The 21,996-nt window shown below is 40.2% G+C and overlaps 1 protein-coding gene across 2 annotated transcripts in view; it reads right to left on the reverse strand.

The window, feature by feature from the left end:
- Positions 1-21,996, reverse strand: part of VWA8 (von Willebrand factor A domain containing 8) — a 348,614-nt gene that overhangs the window by 146,172 nt on the left and 180,446 nt on the right. For both annotated transcript variants that reach the window (XM_075591071.1, XM_075591073.1), the window contains exons 35-36: positions 20,702-20,903; positions 14,938-15,019 (exon numbers count right to left, since the gene is read on the reverse strand). In XM_075591071.1, the coding sequence (XP_075447186.1) occupies positions 14,938-15,019; positions 20,702-20,903 (284 nt within the window). The remainder of the gene's footprint in view (positions 1-14,937; positions 15,020-20,701; positions 20,904-21,996) is intronic.

The following is a 21,996-nucleotide window of genomic DNA, read 5'->3' on the forward strand; positions in this document are numbered from 1 at the left end:
GTATGCACCTGGATTGAAAACTGGTTAATGGATAGACAACAGAGGGTTGTCATAAATAGAACTTTTTCAGGTTGGGCTAAGGTCGTGAGTGGAGTACCTTAGGGATCGGTACTGGGACCCCTGCTTTTAACTTATTTATTAATGACCTTGATGTTGGCATCGAGAGCAAAGTCTCCATCTTTGCTGATGGTACTAAATTGTGTAAGGTAGAGTAGTAGAATCAGAAAAGGATGTAATTTCTCTTCAGAAAGACTTGGAGAGACTGGAAACATGGGCAGGTAAATGGCACATGAGGTTTAATACAGATAAATGTAAGGTTATGCATTTGGGAAGCAAGAATAAACAGGCGACGTACACATTAAATGTGGATAAATTGGGGGAATCCTTGATGGAGAAGGATTTAGGAGTGCTTGTAGACAACAGGCTTAGCAATAGTGCCCAAAGTCATGCAGTAGCTGCAAAGGCCAACAAGATCTTACATTAAACGGCAATGAATGGAAGGAAAGTAAACTTAACTATGTCTCTTTACAAGGCATTAGTAAGACTACACCTTGAATATGGAGTACAATTTGGGGCACCAGTCCTTAGAAAAGACATTATGGAACTAGAGAGAGTGCAGAGAAGAGCCACCAAATTAATAAAAGAGATGGACAATCTAATTTATGGGGAGAGGGTAGCTAAATTAATTTTATTTCCATTAGAAAAGAGGCATCTAAGAGGGGATATGATAACTATATACAAATATATTCGGGGACAATACAAGGAGCTTTCAAAAGAACTATTCATCCCAAGAGCAGTACAAAGGACTCAGAGTCATCCCTTTAGGTTGGAGGAAAGGAGATTTCACCAGCAACAAAGGAAAGGGTTCTTTACAGTAAGGGCAAATAAAATGTGGAATTCATTACCCATGGAGACTGTGATGGCAGATACAATAGATTTGTTCAAAAAAAGGTTGTGCATCTTTTTAGAAAGGAAAGGTATACAGGGATATACCAAATAAGTAAACATGGGAAGGATGTTGATCCAGGGAATAATCCGATTGCTAATTCTTGGAGCCAGGAAGGAATTTATTTTTCCCCTTATGAGATATCATTGGATGATATGTCACTGGGGTTTTTTGTTTGCCTTCCTCGAATCAATAAGGAAGTATAAATATATAGGATAAAGTATCTGTTGTCTAAATTTAGCATAGGTTGCACTTGATGGACGTATGTCTTTCTTCAACCTCCTCTCCTATGTAACTATGTAACTATGTAACCCCACGGGGTCTGCTCCAGGGAGAATTGGAGGATGCCACCACGCCGTATGCCAAATAAACATGCCGTTGTGCCAGCAATAATGTGTGGTCATTGTAAAGGAGATTTGCCTGTGGGGACCATTCTGCTTCTAGCAGGATCCTCATGAGATGGAGGCGCTGCACCCTAGGAAGAAAAGCCTGCCCTGTTGCCGCTCCCACACAACATCCGCGGAGCAACTCAGAACTCCTGTAACCGCAGGTGAGCTACAGCACCAGAGAGTCACCCATGTAGTAGTCAGATCTCCCGTGGGAGGGAGGAACAGTTACTACATAAGGATGAATTATTGTGGCAGATTCATCAATCTCCGATAACATGACTTGAATGTCAGTTAACGTCAGTTTGGGTCCGAAAGCTGAGCGGAGCTCGGAGAATCCCAGTGTTAGTGGCTGTCACGTATGGCACCGTGCAAGCCTGTAACCTGCATATGGGACAAGGGTTAATACTCACGCCCGCAAGAGCTCCCACTTCCCACCTCTGCAGAGGTCTGTCAAATGGACAATATCTCCTCTACAGAACCAGGATCAATACACAACCCGAAAATAAAGAGTAAAGTGGGGGGGAGGGGGGGGAGGGGAAGGAGACTCTCGCTTCAGCTCAATGAACTATCTGTAATGGTAACAAAGGTGAAAAAAGGAGATGGGGAATGATCATGAAAATGGAGTTTAATTGTATCTATTGCTATACCATGACGATGGTAATAGCACCACAGTGATTTTTGGTATTGCAGCGTTACTAGAGTATTACTCTCTGCTCTGTATATCAATAACACAGTTGCTGGCTGCGTTATTAAGTGTGTGTGAACTTACGGATTCACCCAGTCTACCTGCGATTTGTTTGTTCCTTATTTCATGTCTTCTATTTTTATGACTTATTAAATTTGATGGCTTCAAGTGCATTATGATATCTATTTAGGAGGCTATAACTGGATACGAACCAGATCCGTGCCTCAGAGTTATTTCAACACATTTTGTGGGCTCCTTTTTGCACTGTATATATATATATCAGTATCTACTATATAGCCATCTGTCCATCTAGCAACGAGGCTTTGATTTTATGCGATCTTGCACTCATAACTCGAGGCGCTCCTAAATTAATTGAAGTGCCTCTATAATATAGATTTCACTTTAGGTATATTATTTTGGTTTATTTAGTACCAACTATAGATTTTCTGTGGGAACCAACACACGTCATTTATTTGTAACTATTTACATGGTCTGTCTCACGTTACCTGTTTAGACCAAACAGGTTTTTAATCACTTCAAGTGCTGTACCTAGGGGTTATCCTGTATTAATTGTGATCTTATGAGTTATTTCATTACTATTTAAGTAATTGAACGTTAAGGATTTCTCCTCTGTTTCAGTTCATGTATTGAGCACCTTGGTCTGTTTTATATGTTTAGTCACCATAGTGATTTACTCACTTCTTTATTATTTAGTTTAGGTATATTTATTCATTATCTTAATTTCTATATTAATACATTTTATTTTTAATTATTTCATCATATCACACTTTACAATGAATGCTTTCAAGAGGGTGTGCTTTTCTCCATTTTCATGATCAATACACAACCCACAAGCTGCCCCACTCTTCACCTTCACAAAAGTCCCTCAAATGATTTCTATCTCTCCTAAATCCGTCCAAATATACCACCGCCACGAACAGCACACAAGTGAGCACGTGACTTAGATATGCAACTATGGTTAATACACACAGCTACTCTAGCCATCTCACCTTTCTCCTCCGCAAGGAACCTTCCGTGAGTTAATATTAACCCTTACTCAATTTCAAATAATATCTATACACTTCCATCACCTGGGGTAGGCAAATATGTTAAGATGTAAACTTAATACTGTATGTGTGAGGGCCCCAGGTCCCTGTTTATTATAGAAAAAACTATGCAGTTTAACACACAAATATCAGTTTTAGCCAAATGTGTCCAAACATGTAAATACTCTCTCTAGAGCGTGCAACAGTTCATTCAGAGCCCAAAGCATTACTTATTAAATGTTTTAATATATAAAAATACAGTGCTTGGATTACAGAAAAAGTATTACAAGAACAGCTTCGTAAAAAAAAAAAGGGTAAAACATAATAGAAAATCCTATACATTACCAAATGCCATAGATTTTCCCCCAGAGAGGTCACCGGTTCACGAATATGAGAAATCACAAATTTAGTCCTAAATCCACCTCTGTTGAGATCTAGTCTTCATAATCCTTGCTCAGATTTAAATACAATTCTTTCCCATTGAATACAACCTAAACCGAGCCCCTGTAGTAAATCAACTGTTAGATTGATGGCTTTATGACACAGAAATAAAAACTCCTTTCAAAGAAGTTTGGACCTTGTCTTCATATCTATATGTACTCATAACTTAACTTCTGTAATACTTACACACACGTGAGTCACATCAATACATTCAGGCACTCATGGTGGATACAACAAGGGTAAATATGACCATATTAATCCTACATTTAAGAGACAAATTGATATCTGTCACTTACGATCTCTTAAAAATACAGTGTGTGGTGTCAGAAAGTGCCCCTCGGTGACATGGTTAAAGATTTGTTACTTTTATTATGCAGAGGAGCTGACATCACAGAATATTCTCATTTTTAATATAGTCACTCATGTTGAATACTTTCTTAGCCACAGCGCTTGAACCTTTCAGAACCATCTAGACTCCCTTTGAAGTTGAAATTTGTCACAGGGGCCATATTTTACACCCAAGACTCCGGACACTGCCCTTATCTCAACTCTATCAGCCACATACAACCCATCGGGTCATTTTAAGTGAGCCTATACAGGATAACCCACCAGTTAAGTTCTGTTTGAAGCCCAGCACCCCCCACCCGGGACAAGCCTGGGCTTGTCATAAACCCAATATATTTTGTATTTTGAAACTCATACTGTAGCTCATTAACCCCCTAAGCACCAAAGGGATTAACATACCTAATATCTCATGACATTATCATGACAGTGACATATGTAGACTTCAAAGAACCTTATCTGAAAAGATTGAGATAAGAAACGTTTTTTTTCTGATAGAATCCTGTGTAGTCTACATTAAAAAACTGCTCTGTTATTTCTTGGCGGAGCGGAGAAAGTGAGAGCAAATAGCATAAGCCATGTGTATACTGTACTGCAGACTTTTGCAGTTCACCTTTGGGGACTTATATGTTATTATGACTTTTTAAAAAATTGTTTTCTATTGTTTTTAAAGCAGCACTCTGCACTGCTCACGGTTTTTGCTAGTTTTTTTTTATAGTTTATCTGAACTGGGAAGTCCCTAGAGATCATGGAACCATTGATCGTTTCCTGGGAACACCCCAGTTTAGGTCATTATCAATTGAAAATGGGGAAATTGCGGCTGTACTTACATTTGACCTATCTGCTCTTGGATGGGCACATATTTTTGTGACCTACAAAGAAGACTTTAATCCATGCAAATTTACATTTCCACTTTCAATTAAATATCTTTCTGCAAACAATTAGACATGACAAGAGACCAATTGCTGCAGGCTGTGAATCAAAAGGAAGTACATTTATAAGAGACTGTCAAGAGTTGAACTCATGGGAAGATGATGTTGAGACAAAGAGATTTGGGTCACTCTAAGAAAACTAATTAAGTGGTGCACCGACAGCGAATAACTACAAGATACAAGAAAAGTATTGAATGGGAGTAAATGTGCTCTTTACTGTTTTGGGTGAAAATACCACATAGTTACATCTCTATGTAGCAGTGCATATCTATATCTGAATATCTCTATGTTTCAAATGTGTAATCACATACATCAATTTAAGATATCATGTGTGATCTAATGGTTTAATGAAAGCACAAATATAGCAAAGATAAGTGTAGAGTCATAAATCTGTATTTCCACATTTTCATCATGTTTGTGGCATGTGGGGGTCTCAGAGACATTTTATTTGATTTATTTTCCATGCTTCTTATATATTTTAATATGTTCTTTAATTTCTCTATACAGTACAGCAGTTCCCATCAGATTAGAGGATACCCCACAAATTGCCCTAACCCAGTTAATTCCAGTCTTTTAAAACTGCGGAATACGTTGATCATGTATTGTGACCCGGTGCAATCGTTTAAAAATATATTAAAAATATTATATGCTGTTCACATTTCACCAACTATCCAGTTGTGGGGTTCATCTACTATTCACAGAGTCAAGCTATTGCCACTGATCTCTGACATGACTGATTATATCTGACACCATGTGAGTCTCCATTCAATAGATATAACCACATCACATTGTTTGAATAAACTTTGTTTATGTATGCTTTTTCATTTATTGCATATTGAAACCTGCGCTCTCCTGCCTTCCCAAGACATATTACAATAACTAAACAGATATATACAGAAAATAGACACAACTTATATTTTCTGAAAGAAGACAACTAGTGAAATCCAGGGATGGGTCACTTTAAAGTGTCATAAAAAATGACTATGTTGATTGTCCCTATGACAAAAAAAAATGCTAAATGTTGTTTAATTTTTCTGCATAAAGGTGGGGATGTATTTTAAGCTTTTTGTAAACTATTTCTTTAATGCTGTCACTTCACAGCTTATCAGTACAGAAATGTAAAAATCGTGGTGATACAACAGTTATATTGCATTCAATAATACACTTCAAACTGGTATAAAAATATCTACACATACAGAAACTGATTAAAGTTAATAAATAATTATATTTTTGAATCCTTGTGTTAAATTGGTGGTACCTCACCCCCCATCCCCCCCACCCTTTTTTCTTTCTCTTTTTCTGTATCCCTTCCCCATGTTTTTTTATTATCAAAAATTGAAATAAAAAATAAGTTACAAAAAAAAGTAAATAAATAATAAAAAATAGACTAACATACGCTAAAGGTACGAATGAAATGACATTCACCAGTTGATCTCTCCTCACTAACCTGATGATCCCCTTTCCTCTATCAAGGGAATTACTGGCATCTACGTCCCCTCCACCATTCCTTTGCTCCTGTTCCCCTCCACCCCACCAATCATATAGGCCTCTTGGAATGGTCTTAGGTAACACCTCCGTTATTACCCGTGGGGTCTTGTATTAAAGTGCTCCCACGGGAGCCACATAACCTCCCATTTAAACTGGGTATTGTGTATAAAATGTATAAACCTCTCCATATTATACATGTCCCAAACTCTGGATATGCATACTCCTTGGTTGGGAATATTCACTTGTTTCTAGAATAGGGGGGTTTTCCTTGTCCTGCTTTAAGAAGATTCAGCAGGACCAGCCAGGGATCCTCCAGCACAATCACTCCAGTGATCTTAAATATACCATCTAGTATTGCTCTTAAAGTGTTGCATATTGGGGAAGTCCCACCCTATGTGTAGAAGTGTGCCCTTACGTCCACATTGTTTCCAGCATCTATCAGACACCTTGAGGAAAATCTCTCTCAGCCTGAGTGTGGGGGAGGAGCCTGCTCGGTCTTTTCCATGCTGCTATCACACTTGACTGCAGCAGCAGCAATTCTCGTTAGGCTTGCCTGGCCAATAGGAGTGCCCGGTTAGCCTCTGTGTCGGATCCTGGTGCATGGAAAAGGCAGCAAAGGCCATTTGCCCACACCTTCTCTCTCCTCAAGCTGCCTCATTCCATTCCTGCTCATTTCTAGATCCCGCCTCACCCGGTAAGCGTGTGACATGTGAGGGGGGGGAAGTTATTAAGTGTGAAGGGGAGGATATTAAGAGTGTGTGAGGGGTGGGAATATTATGAGTGTGAGGGGAGATATTAAGTGAGTGTGAGGGGGGATATTAAGAGAGTGGAGGGGGTAAAGAGTATGGAAGGTGGGGAGAGAAATAGAGAGCAGGCAAGAAAGTGAGAGAGGAAGGGGCGTGAGGGAGATACAGGGGAGATGAGTGAGCTTAATAATGACATTTAGCATACAGCCATACTACAATGTTTTATCTTAAATCTAATCAGGCCCCTCATATGAAATTAGTTCGACATCTATGCCCTAAGATCTCCTTTGATCGCTTCTATTAATCAGGGATAGTTTTGCTCAAAGAGATTCACAGGTTTAGGGGAGATATGAACCCAGGTTTTTTTAGTGACGAGTGTCGCCACCTATACTGTACTGGAAACGCCAGCATATTATCCCTCAATGAGATATTAAGCGCTTCTTACATAAGTCTAGTTAATTTTAAAGTTTGTGACCTCACTAAAATATAGTATTTTTTCATAACGGATAGCATACGGTAGATATCAATGGGTTTTTCAGGATTAGCAGAATATCATCCATTTCCTAGTCCTATCTGTTCCAACACATTTTCCATAAAGGCTCAACCCACCCTATGAAGCGCCTTCTCTGCGTCAATCGAGAGAAACATTGCAGGAATTTGTCTAGTTGTGATGAAGTGTGTAAGGTTTATAAGTTTTCGTGTGCTGTCTCTGGCTCAAGTCCCTCATTCTGCTGGATATAGACCCACTGTGGTCTTTCTCCCTCCTAATAGAAGTATATTAGTATTTTATCTGGTAGTGTTAGGCCTTGAGAACAGGTGTCTGCCTTGTCGTGGCTCGCAAGCTTACAACGCTTTGGCCAAAGGGTTAAACTAAATTACCCTATTTCAAGAGAATATATAAGTATTTTACTGTGTATTTCTGTCATGTTGGATGTAGCATTGGGCTTCTCTGTCATCTGTTGTATACATATGCCACGCTCAATAGTACTCCATTTTGACACATATATATATATATATATATTTTGTGGGGGCTCAGGGGTTCCCAAAAAGAGTTTGCTGGGGTTCTATGTTTTGTGATGAAGTGTGTTAGGTTTATAAGTTTTCGTGTGCTGTCTCTGGACAACCTGGTCCAGCTCAATCAATTGTAGAAGTTGGGATTTTAAGCGATGTGCTATGATTTTGGCAAAAATCTTAATGTCCACATTTAGTAGGGAAATACTCCTATAACTGGTGCACAACTCAGGATCTTTGTCTTGCTTTAGTATGACTGTGATATGGGATTCTAAAATCTGACTCAGTATGATGTTTTTATCTCTGAGTAAGTTAAAAGCCTCCCTCATATGCTTAATTACTGTGAGAATTCCTTATAATATTTTAGAAATAGCCCTCCGGAGCAGGGCTCTTACTGTACCTGTCGGCATTGATTTGATGCTCTTTTCGATTTCCTCTTACTTTATTGGTTGCTCTAATAGTTTAGCTACTTTTTGATCTATTCATTTCATCTTTATCAGATACTTAGAGATTTTGGATAAAAGAATATTTTTTTCAGTCGGCTGGGGTAGATTATATCATTTGGCATTCATCTTTCTGAATTCCTCTTTTATCTGTTTTGGATGTGGTACTACCGTCATACGTTTTTAAGCAATTTACATATTGTTGAATTTAGTTTTTTTCTTCTCAGTTTTAAGATTAATATCCTGCCTTATTCCATATTTTCTTTCTATTGACCACAGTATTGCTTTTTCTACTGTGTGGTTCAGCAGTCCATTGAGTTTCCCTGTAAGGGAAGGTGGGTGTGGCCCAAGAGCTCAGGGTGGCACTGCCAGCCGGCGCTGGAAGCTGAGCCCGGCGGCGCCAAAGGTGCCTTTACTGCTCACAGGCAATTCTTTCTCCCCCTGCCTGTTTCCCAGTTCACAGGGCTGAGCACTTAGCAACTCCTGCACAGACAGGGTCAGAGCAGCCCTATTCCTCCACCCCCCCCCCAGTAAGAAAGTGTGTGTCTTTACAGGAGGAGAAATTGTGTGTGTTTGTTTGTGTGTGTGTGTGTGTATAGATAGGGGTGGGTATTTTGTGTGTGCGTTTGTGCATAGGGGGCAATTGTGTGTGTATATATATATTGGGTGGGGAATTGTGTGTGTTTATATGGAGGAGGGGGTGAGAGTGTGTTTGTGTGTGTCGGGGGAGAATTGTGTGTGGGGAGCAAGAATTGTGTGTCTGTGTGTGTGGTGGGGGGAATTGTGTGTGTGTGGGGGAAGCATTGTATGATATGGAGAATTGTGTGTGTGTGTATATAGTATAGGGGAGGGTATTGTGTGTGTTTGTGTGTGTGCATAGGGGGGAATTGTATGTGTGTATATATTGGGGTTTGGGGAATTATATGTGTGTGTGTTTGTGTGTGTGTCGGGTGGAGAAATGTGTGTGTCGGGTGGAGAATTGTGTGTGTGTGTTGGGGGGAAGAATTGTGTGTGGGGGGGGGGGGATGTCACGTACGGCACACCTGTGACCTGCATACAGGACAAGGGTTAATACTCAGCTCGCAAGCAGTCCCACTTTTCACCTCCGCAAAAGTCCCTCAAATGGACAGTACCTCCCCTACATCCGTCCCTATATACCAACTGTCACGAACAGCACACAAGTGAGCATGTGACTTAGATATGCAATCAGGGTTAATAGACATGGCTACTCTAGCGAGCTCACATTTCTCCTCCGCATGTACCTCCAATGAGTTAATATTAACCCCTTACCCCTTACTCAATTCCAATCATATCTATACCTTGCCACCAAGTTATGCAAAAATAAGATGTCAAATTAATAAATCTGCCAGGGTCTCAAGTCCCTGTTTATGATAGAAAAAACGATGCACTTACATAAGTCCACCACCGTCGTAAATCAGCTGTGAGATTGACAGTTTTAAGAAAAAATCTTTACAAACCGGTGTCTAAACTTTGCCTCAGTAGATACACGCTCATAACTTTCCTTAACTAATACTTACACACACGTGAGTCACATCAATACATTCAGGCGCTCAAGGCAGACGAGACTAAGCATTACAGTCTTACCCATAAACCTGAGCGACAAATGAATATCTGTCCCCCAGTACCTGCCAGACCTCCCATATATGGACCCATTGCGTTTGTCTCCCTGACACGAATGCAAGTATCAAAATTATATACATCAGCATCGCTGTCAAGTCCCTGGTTTCATGTTTCATATCTCTGGGATGGCATAGAATAGTCCCACCCCCGTGGTAATCCATAAACCTCTTCCAGGGATGCTATAAAAACCCGATAAACTGTATTATGTTTATGTTTAAGTCAGGAAAGCGAAAATTCACTTCCAGCTCTGGCAAAACATATGTTCTTATCTCTAGCTCATATCAGTTTAACACTAGGCCTGGCTGAGGCACCTATAGGCCATAAACCATTACTTTGTACTTCCAACACCAAACCCCAACTAAGTTCCCTTTGAAAGCCAACCCAATACATTGTATTTTTACAAAATTGTACCTTTCTAACTCACGAAGCACTCGATGGATTAAAATACATAGTATCTCATATCATTACGGGAATTGTGTGTGTGTACAGGGATGGGGAAGGATTATAGGGGGTAGAATTGTGTGTGAGGTGGGAGAATTTCGTGGGAGGGACAATTGAGTGTGTGTCTGTGTGTGGAGGGGGAATTAAGTGTGTGTGGGGTGGGGAGAATTGTGGAATTGTGTGTGTACTGTATGTGGGGGGGGGGAGATTGTGTGTGTGTGTGTGGGGGGGGGATTGAGTGAGGAGTAGGTTGTTCGGAAAGCTGCTCACATGTGTTTTTTTGTTTACTGTAGGGAGCCCTTTCAAAAAATGTTCATGGGGGATCAAAAAAATGTACACCACAGCTGTAAGATTAATTAATCCTAGTCCTACATCTACTGTTTGATTCTTTTGTATGCGTTAGTTTTATCTCCTGGATTTGCTAGATGAGTTACTCAACTTGAAGAATACCCACTTGATTAGCTCACCTCTGGCAATACATTAATGAGGCTTCCAATCCATTGCCACTGAGGTGTCTTTTGTTACATTAATTTGGAAATATTCTCTAAGAAGAAATATCAGTGTCTCTCAATAAGGTCTCATTGAGTCTCCACATCCACTTGGGTAGGGTTGAGCAAACTTTTTATGCCAAGCCCCCCTTTTAATCCATGAAATTTCTCGGGCCCCCCCTGCCTGATATAATCAAAATCACATGAATTTTTTTTTTATTATTAAACGGTATACAATGTAAATACAAATATGTCTAAATACTTGCATATTTCAACAGCTCGCGCTTGCAAAATTAGGCTGCGACCATGCTGCCGCTGAGAGCGGTGACATCACCAACTCTCTAAGCATGAGCACAGGGTGTCCTGCATAAGGCTGCGTCCAGGGTGCCTTCTCCCGTGCTGAGGCGTGCGGAGGCTGAGGGAAAGCGAGTGCTTTCCTGGCCTTAGACCGCGCGCCGTCCCGGGGCGTGATGGGGGGCGGGCCAGTGACGTCACGGAGCTGGTTCGCCCTCATTGGGCGAACCGCTCACGTGACCGGCCCTGCGCTCCGGCGAGCGCCAAATCTAATATTTGGATAAGACCTACGCTTCCACGCGCTTGCGGAAGCGTAGGCGAGCCCCTACTAAAGCCGTTCTCATTGCGGCTGTAGGGGCTCACTGGTAAGAACCAGCGCACCTCAGCACGGGTCAGCGCCTAAGCGCTGACCATGTCGAGGCCTAATTTTGCAAGCAGACAGGAGGAGGAGGGGCTGTGTGTGCAGAGAGAAGCCTCGCCCCCGAAGCAAGGCCCCGCCCCCACAGCAAACCACAGCACAGAGAAGCAGCAGCACGGAGCTTGAGCTTCTTTGCCACCCGTGCACAGCGTCTGCCCGCCCCCAAGTTTCGCCGCACGCCGCCTGCGCCCCCCCTAAATAATCTTGCGCGCCCCCCAGTTTGCGCACCGCTGCACTAGGGCACCTTTCTCCATCCAATCGAGTATCAGCTCAATAGGAGCATGGTCTGACCATGATATAGCTCCTAATTTGGTATCCTTAATCCTATCTCAATGTCAGCTCAATGAAGATGTAATCAATTCTCATATAGACCTTATGTGTGTTTCAATAATATGAGTAATCCCTGACCGAGGGGTTAAGTATCCTCCAAACATCCAGTGGACGGTAAAGACATAATTACAAACGTCTGACTATTACAAACAGTGACGATGAAGTAACCCCCTCCTTCAACACAAACCATGCATAGTTTAATGTGTAGGGGGCACTCCTTGTGATAATCAGAAAAATGGGTTTAATTACAGTAGGTAACCCGCAAAAAAAAAACTGGTGAACAACTTCCCTATTGATTTTTAGGATTAACCCAATAATACTATCCTCATTATTTTGGTGCTGTACCCTCATTTTATTCAGGGGTAAGAGGGTACTCTCGATGACCACCACTTCTAATGATCACAGGAATGAGATTGTAACCCCCTCTTGATTTGGGGGGCTTCAAAACAAACAAATGTAAAAGTATTAACATGAAGAATAAATGATGAAATACAATTGAATATTAAGGGAAATAAGATTGTTGGTCAGGATGCGGGTAATACTGGTGAGGGACATAGAGAGTGGAACAAAATAATAGCAGAGGGTCCCTTGTCCCACCAATGAAGTTGGATCCCCAGCAAGCCACAGGGGGAGAAGGGCTGAAGTTGCAGGGATATGGGAGGAAGGACCCTCTGTACAGGTTTTAATTTAATATAAAGCTTTTCGTGAAATTAGTTATTTCTGTTCATCTGATCTTCCTTGATGGCCAGATGAGCCAATGTAGCAAACACAGGTTGAATCAGAGTCCTGCCAGCTGCACATGGGGTCAGAATATCTGTGACACATCGGGTACATCGCAAGGGCACTGAAAGGGTTAAAATGTGCTTCTAACTATTTTGTTTTCCTTTCGTTTTGGTTTTCATATGGGGTTGTAATAAATAGATACTGTCCTCTCAAGGCTTCGCTGTTCCAAATTAAAGATCATTTTGCCTGAATTCTTATTACTGTATATTATTTTATCTGTATTTCTGAAAGAAAAACAAACATTTTATATATGGGATCTTCGTAGTTTTACCAGTGTAGAAAAATTTACTGTAACGTAAATTGGTAACATGTGCGAAGAGTGAGGATGTTCTTCTGGCGCTTGCGTACCGATTGGTAATGTACACACAAATCCCAGCAGAACTAAAGCCTTGTTCTTTTCCATCAAGAGCGTAATCCTTTTTTTAGGTTGTGTGTTGATCCTTTAGTTATTGAGTAAAAAGGTCAGCCTAGGTTCAAAGTCTGGTTACAAAAGTAAACACAATATTTTGTAAGTGCTGCAGGTCACAATATTACCACAGATACTGACAGTCTTATCTTCTGCATCTGTGACCTTGGAGAAAGCTAAACCAAGGATTAAGAGTATGCATCTGCAGGAAGGTTATATCATGACTCAAAGTTAATACTTCAACGTGCCATATGTTCTAAAGCGCCGATGACTAAGAAGAAAAAGCCTTTGAATCCTTTGCTTTGCAATGAAATAACATTGGAAATTATTCCTCAAAATAAAAAACATTTTTTAACAGAAATTCTTCAGTGGTTAAAACAATAACATCATTGTCCGAATTTTTTTTTTTAAATCGTGTTATTTTAAAATCATACAATGGCTAAGAAATAGAGGATATTTTTCATGGAAATAATATAGAGGCATAAACAACACAAAGACTGAAAGCCGAGATGGAATGCAGACTCATTGCTGTTATATTGGGCGCCAATGGTTCACAAAATGTACGGACGCAGTGCAACCAAAAATTGCAAGACCCGCAACCTCACTTCCAATTTAAAATGCAATAAGCTTGTGCACCCACAAGGGAGAGCCAGAGGGAACTCTGAAAAGGGGTTGGGATTATTAGTTGGTATAAATCGCGAATGGCACCATATCGGTCAGCTCGTAGACTAGACAAAGAAAAGTCAGGTAGAAGTGATACCTTTAACAGCTAACACGTGTTTTAAAAGAGTGCAAGCTGCAAGGACCACAAAGGAAGAAGGAACATGTGTGGGCCTGACAGCTCACACTCTGTTTAACCCCAAGTTAGCTATCAAAAGTATCACTTCTACCTTATTTTTATCTGAATATTAGTGGCTATCGGTAACAGTTGAAGAAACATACAATCATGCCAATGAATTTGTAAACTGGCTGTGTGTGTATCAGGCATCTATTGCAAGAGTATCATTTCTGAAATCCTGTCTCCTCCAGCTTTGTCATGTCTACAAACTGTTAAACATGCTGAATTCTTACAACTTTGCAAAGGCCAAGTGTTACCGACATGTATGAGTCTGCTAGTACAGGGGGGCTCAACTCCAGTCCTCAAGCCCCCCCAACAGGTCAGGCTTTCAGGATATCACAGCTTCTGCACAGGTGGTAAAATCAGAGGCTCAGCCGAAGACTGAGCCACCTATGCTGAAGCAGGGACTGATTGAGCCACCTTGTGCTGAAGCGGGGATATCCTGAAAACCTGACCTGTTGGGGGGGATTGATTACTGGATTTGAGCGCCCCTGTGCTAGTGTACATTCAGGAATTGATTTGAAGAATATTACATTGTGCAGTATCTCCAATGACCTGTACAGTATTAGGTAGAATGATTAGTTGCCGCTATTGTTGAGAGAAACGGATGACACTTAACAATTTGCATGAACAAGGTAATATCCCAGAAAACATGACTTTGTTTGAATATTTGGCTTATTTCTAGAGATGCATAAAACAATAGGATTTCTGGAGAGGAAAAAATGGGTGAAATGACACATGGGTAAAAGGGCCTTCAAACGTATTCCTGCACTGGGCCCAAAAAAGCTAGCCCTACCGCTGCTACGAAGAGCGCAGAGCTAATCCTTACCTGGGGACTGGAATATATTTCAGTTTCTTTGAATTAAGGTCAGTAACTTCCAAATAATCAGAGAAATGCGGAGGAGTCACATCTAAAAACACAAACAAAGGCATTTGTTAAAAGGAATCCAGAATAATCAGAAAAAAAACTCAAGCGGAATATTAGGGTTAGGATGATCTATTTTGCAGTGCTGCAAATTCATTTCCTTAGTTTGTGTTTACTTAAATAAGAGAAAATAGAATTGAGTGATGTTGCCAATTTCTGTGCAATTAAATATATTGGGAGAACAAGTGATGGAAGCCAAGCTGACCCTTCACATCCCTTAGTTAAGTATGCCAGTGGAAATCTAGGATTTGATTATGAAAGCGACTGCTTTGAGTATCAACTAAAGTCCTATACTGTGCACTGGGAACGTTGCTGCTGCCAGTTGAACCGATTTACAAACAAAAATGTGCACTGTATATCATTGGGTTTTTTTTTCTGCTGTTCAAATTTGGTTGACGTACATTGATTTATTTATAGCACCTGACGGTAACACATGATAAATGACTTTCCGCTTAAGGGATATGGAAAGAAAATGAGAGCCTGGATAGCACGTTTTATGCAAAGAGACAACACAAGAATTGGTCGGGGTAGATTTTCCTGAAATTGTTGTCTCACTGAATCCCTCTCAAAATACAGCCTGCAAGAGCCTGGGCTCATTAATTGGATAAGCAATTCCTAAAGCAATTCCTAAGCAATTCCTAAAATCCTATTTTTTACCCGACCACCCATGACTTATTTTTTTTAACAGCACCAAAGTTTTCTTATACTATAACAGTGAAGGCAAAATGATAGTAACAGGTGTCCTGCAATGTCTTCGAACTTTGCTGGTCAATCACTTCTTTATCAAACAAAACAGAGGCAAAAGATTTTGAGAGGCTATACACAAACATGTATTGCATAATTATGAATTAAAATAATTAAACCGACTTACTGTATGTGATCTGGTGTACTACAACGCTCATGTGATAATGTATCTAATGTGGCCTAAATATCTCACAGGGAATCATTACTATTTTAGTCCTCAACTCCTTTGCAAAATTTAGTATGAAGAAATCAAGGGAAACACACAGCTCTCCGCCAATTGTGCACCACCTCTAAACATGACTACATTTTTGCAGAATAGGTGTTATACGAAAAGCATTAAAATGATCAAAAATCAGAACATTTTCTCCTACATTTGTTAAAGCTTTACTATAAATAATCCAGTTACATACGTGTTATAATGAATACTGTGATTGCAGCAAACGCTGCCTCACTGATAAATGATGAATCGCTCAACCCAAACATATACAACTATAATCTCACATTCTTTACACATTATGTGAAATGAGTTTGTCACCTTAAATTCACACTGTTCTTACAGTAAATGTACCAAGTTAAGAATTGCTAATTTGTGAAATTTGTGGCTCGGTTTCTTGTAGCTGATCTAGCTTTAGCAGAATCCAGCTCATGGAAAGAAGATAAAACATGCCTTCCAGCTTCACTAGCTAGCTAGGAATGACAATGACCATTAACACATAGCCTATGGCCTACGCACTAATAGCCCATAAATAAAAAAAATTGCCAGGGTTTTAAAATCGCCATTTTTACAGCATTGCTATCACGGTATGCAGAAAGCCCCGGATACAATTAATAGCAACATTTGCAAAAATAGCGAGTAGCCGGCGGCGTGAAGATCGCTCCGCTGAAAAGGGCTCACCCGCTAAGGTAATGACTCCTGAGGAAGCCGTCACTTGCATTAAGCGATTTCTATACCAAGACAAATTTCCATAGCCAATTCCAATCTGGGTTTCGTCCCAAACACTCCACCGTAACTACCCTGCTAAAAGTTTGCAATGAAATCCAGTGTGGAATGGAACGGGGACAACTCACTGGTGCAGTATTCCTAGATTTTGCAAAGGCTTTTGACACAGTTGATCATGCTATCCTGCTTAACAAACTCCAGAGCTCTGGAATAGGGAAGCATGCTTTAAACTGGTTTCAGTCCTACCTATCAGGAAGATCCCAACATGTGTCCATCTCAGGCTCTAACTCCAACGCCCTGGATATCACCTGTGGTGTCCCGCAAGGCTCTGTTCTGGGGCCCCTACTCTTCTCAGTGTTCATTAATGATCTTCCCAAAGCTTGTAAGGAAGCCTCAATACACATGTATGCAGACGACACAATCCTATATGCACACAGCCATAGCCTCTCTGACCTTCAACACATACTTCAGTCTGACTTTTTGAGACTCGTAAACTGGATTTCCCAAAACAAACTGTTTTTAAACACTGACAAGACTGTAACAATGGTGTTTGGGACCAAGACTAAATTGTTAAAGCTTCCAGCGACTGAGCTCCAGATTACAACCAACACTAACACCACCCTAACTCCTGTTACTAGTTTTAAATACCTGGGCATATGGTTTGACTCCCACTTAACATTCGGGATGCACATTAATACCCTGACAACCAAGACCTATGCCAAACTAGGGGTACTCTACAGGAACAAATCCTCCCTAAGTCTCCTGGTCAGAAAACGTATCGCACAGCAGATGCTAATGCCAATTATTGACTATGGAGACATAGTATATGGCTCAGCACCTCAAACCCACCTTGGCAAACTTGACACCCTCTACAATTCAATTTGTCGTTTTGTTCTCCAATGCAACTACAACACACATCACTGCGATATGCTCAAAGAACTAGATTGGTCATCACTAGAGTCTAGGCGCAAAGTTCACCTTTCCTGTCTTACCTTTAAATTCTTCATGGGCAAGCTACCCAGCTATCTGAACAAGCTCCTCACCCCTACCACTTGCAGCACTTATCACCTGAGATCAGACTCCAAAAGACTGTTCATGGTCCCAAGGCTCAACAAAGTATCCGGACGTTCCTCCTTCTCCTACCATGCACCCCAAAACTGGAACAACCTACCAGAGACTCTCACATCCACCACCCGTTTAAGTTCTTTCAAATCTAAGGCTGTCTCACACTTTAATCTGGTCTGTAACTGTTTCATACGCCCATAATATATATTTTCTTTAACTATGCACGCAATGTCTTGTATATAATGTATACCCTGTTCATTTATGTAACTGTATTTGTAACCATGTATTATTTGTTTTACTCTGTGCCCAGGACATACTTGAAAATGAGAGGTAACTCTCAATGTATTACTTCCTGGTAAAATATTTTATAAATAAATACGGTGAAACGCGCAAAGCGTGGATCGCGGCACGATTTCGGAAGAGAGGCATCCCAGAGGTATCCCGTCGGCTCCGGCGGGTGAATTCATACGACCGGTTGTGACGTCATAGGAACCAAGCGGATGCGGAAGTGATTGGAGACACGGGCGGTAGAGCGGTGGAGCGGTGAGATCGCGACTTACCATATGACTACACCTAATACTTACCATGCCCCTGATTCACTTTCACATTGTAAGACTTCATTCGTGAATTTTGTGTTCTATAAATTTTTATGTGTGATCTGCACTATGGCCTTGTCTCTCTCTAATTTCGAGATTTGCTGATTCTACTACACCTACTGTACCATCCAACGACATCATTGCCACTGTTTGGATTTTTGCTTCAATTCTGCTACATACAGGACCCTTATAAGCTCATATTGAACCCCCCAAATAACCACAACATTCAATTCTGCTACTCAATTGTGAATAGGAATTTTCTTTACATGGCTTTCACCATCACTCCTCTGGGGTTTGGAGGAATGTGTTTATTGTTTGCCAACTGTCCGCTTTAAATGTGTGAGGCGCTTTGAGCTCCATTAGGAGAAAAGTGCTATTTACATAAAGTTATTATAAAGTTACTGCATTACCTCAAACGATCCAGGACATGCTCAACCAGTACTCGTTTAATATATCTTATTTTTATATTTACTAGTTGCCTTGATTTTTCTGATTTCTGTTTGTTTACCAATGTTTTATTAGCAGTATATACGAGGAATGGAATACATATATAAGTGGACATTTTTAGGCAGGTAAGAACATAAAACATCTGCCTAACAAATGTTGACTGTGTTTATTACCTACTTTACTTGCTCCAGTATAGAGGACTGACATTTATTACTTACAAAAGAGGGAAGGCTCAAATGAGAATGACGGCTTCATTAGCTGTTTTGCAACATACTAAAGATAACGCAATTCTCCTTCAGATTATAAAGAAAAAATTAACTCAAAGAATAGCTACAGAGATAAACAATAAGGGAAGAATTGCAATAGAAAAGTGAGCTAGTCCAAGTAAATAAATAATCTATATTTATGTCTTAAGAAAAATGAATGGTATAGGAGGTAACCCTTTGGACCAGATACCACTAAGTAATACGTTATGTGAGTTTATAGCAATTTAATTATTGCAGTTTATGCTGTTGCAGGAATGTGGTTATGGTCTATACATGAAGGTATTATTATTTCAGACATACTACTCTCCTGTCACCTTTTTTACTTTTACTTATTTTGCTTATATGATTTTGGCTTTAAAGACTTCATGTGAAAAAGCTAGTGAGAATACATGTGTGTAAGCACTGTTTTCGGCACCGCGGCAAGGCACGACTGCGACTGTCCTGGTGCCGGTGGACAATTACTCTGCGGGGGTTCCATCCGGAAGCATGGACCCCCCGCAGCGATACCACGGCCGCATTATATCCAGAGCCGCAGCTTTAAGCATTTTCAGTCGAGACTCCGGAGACAGTAAGTCCAGCAACATCTGTAGCATGATTTTGTGTTCCCAGAGTTGAGTCACGTGTGTGACTTCTGCAGTGGCTTTTCCCTTTCTGTAGCACAGTGTCCGCTGCATTAAAATTTGCATCTGTACCATGAAGCACATTTGACAAATAGTACTAGTGTCTTTCATGGCTTAATGATATCCTTTGACTACAAGTCCAATATGTGTTGCGAAGTCAGATCTCACTATCAGAAAGTAGATCTAGTTTTATGAAGAAAGGTCCACAACTTTTCCACTATATCCCTAATAACATGCAGCCATTCGACTACTTTACAAAACACTGTCAACTAGTAAAATAATCATTTCTTTTGTTAAAGCAAACAGGTAGCACATTCTCCCTTGCTGGCTGAAGAATTAATATACTGTAAAAAAATGTACTATTATTTATAAAATTATTTTATAAACTGACTTTTAAGAACAAAAGGCCACTGTACCTTGAGATGGAAGAAAATGTGTTGGCGATTCCTTGGTGTGTCTTTGTGTATATGAATGTCTCGTTATGTTGTCTTTATCAAGGACGGGTGTACTCTTACAAGCTTTCCTGGATATTGTGTACCCACAGTTTAGGTCAGACAGTACACTTATTTATTAACACTTTAACAAGTGTTCCATTACATTATTACTACATTTGACTTGTGAGTGTAAATGTGCAATTGTCACCAGATGTGAATAAATAGGTGTTAATTCTCGAGGTATCCAAAAAGTGTTCCATTTACTGTATGGTATAACTGAAAGTTTAACATCCCAGTGCTGGTCAAATAAAAGTATAGTATAGATAGCTAAGATTGTAGTTTTCTCTAACACGGCTGCTTCAAAACAATATAATATTGCAATATCTTGCCAATAATTTTTTTTTTGTAATAAATCCTTCACAGAGTAAACACCAGTGCAGTTTTAAAATCTATGTACATTATATGTTCATCGTTGAAGACCCCTCATACACATCTACAGTTCTCTAGCACCATAACGGCTACTAGAATTTGTAACTGTATGATAAACGCATCTTACCTTTAGGGTAAATATCTTTTAAAGGTACATTAGTCGCTGATACGACCCTGACTATTTGGTTGGCAGTAAGTAAAATCACACAATTTCTCTGCTTCACATTTCCAAATTGACTGCTTCCTGAAGGAGGAAACTGATCAGTAGCGAGGGTGCCAGGACTGCCCAGCGATGATGCTCTCTTCCAGCTGTAAACTTCACTCGGAGACTAAAAAACAAATAGAGAACTGAGAAAGCTGGAGCACAAACATTGCGTCAGTACCTGTGCATAAGATTTTCTTACCCATATACAGTTCATGGGTAACTTGTCTATTGTCAAAGAGGCATTGAGGACGGTGAATACTAAAGGACAAATGGGTGTTGCATCTTCTCAGTGTCATTGAACAAAGGAAACAATTTCAATGTACTGTAGCTGAAAAGACAACAAACTGAAGCCCTTTAATTAATACGCTGAATCGACCATTCAGGTTGTTTTCGGGCTGACAATCCCCATTAAAGTCCAATTTGGGGTATACAGACGTCCCCCTAAGCAGTACACCACGTCACAATTAAGCAAATATGTATTGTGATTTTTTTTAACTGACTCTACACGGTTGGGAGAGGATATTTTCCCATTCATCAAGTTGTAGTCTTCTCCTATGCTGAAGAATTTCAGTTCAATAGAATTGTAAGTCACGTAATCAGTGTTATATAATATAATTACTCCCAGTCCTATTGAATGTAAAAACAAATGCAATTCTTCAATTTCAAGCACTCAGGTGGGTCTACAAGCACTCAGGTGGGTCTACAAGCACTCAGGTGGGTCTATAAATGCTTTAGGACCACTGGATCTAGCAGACAGTCCAAAATCATGAGCAGTCTGCTGGCCGTGGTGCTATTCTGTGAACAGTGGTTAAGCAGAAATTCATGCAAATTTTATTTTACCAGTACTGCGTTATAGCAACTTTTAACTTCAGTACCCAAACAGGTGAGAATGACTTTACCATAGTACAATACTTTTCAGTAAGGAGAGAACTACAACTATGGTTCAATCTTGAATATGGACTGCACTCCTTAACTTAATAAATACAATTCAATACTATTTGTATCAAGTCGAGGTGTAAAAGTGCAAAAGTGCATTTTGAGCCATGTGTTGCAAAGTTCAAAGGTAAAGTCAAAACGCCAAATAAATAGCAATGCTATAGCTTGCGCTAGTAAAATTACTCTATTAATCCTTTCTTCTCAAGGATGTCTTCTTTCTACCCCCTTTGTATCTAAAGCCCTCTCCCGCCTTAAACCTTTTTCATTGACTGCCCCTCACC

This window comes from Ascaphus truei, chromosome 3, assembly GCF_040206685.1.
Source record: "Ascaphus truei isolate aAscTru1 chromosome 3, aAscTru1.hap1, whole genome shotgun sequence".
Lineage (NCBI taxonomy): Eukaryota > Metazoa > Chordata > Amphibia > Anura > Ascaphidae > Ascaphus > Ascaphus truei.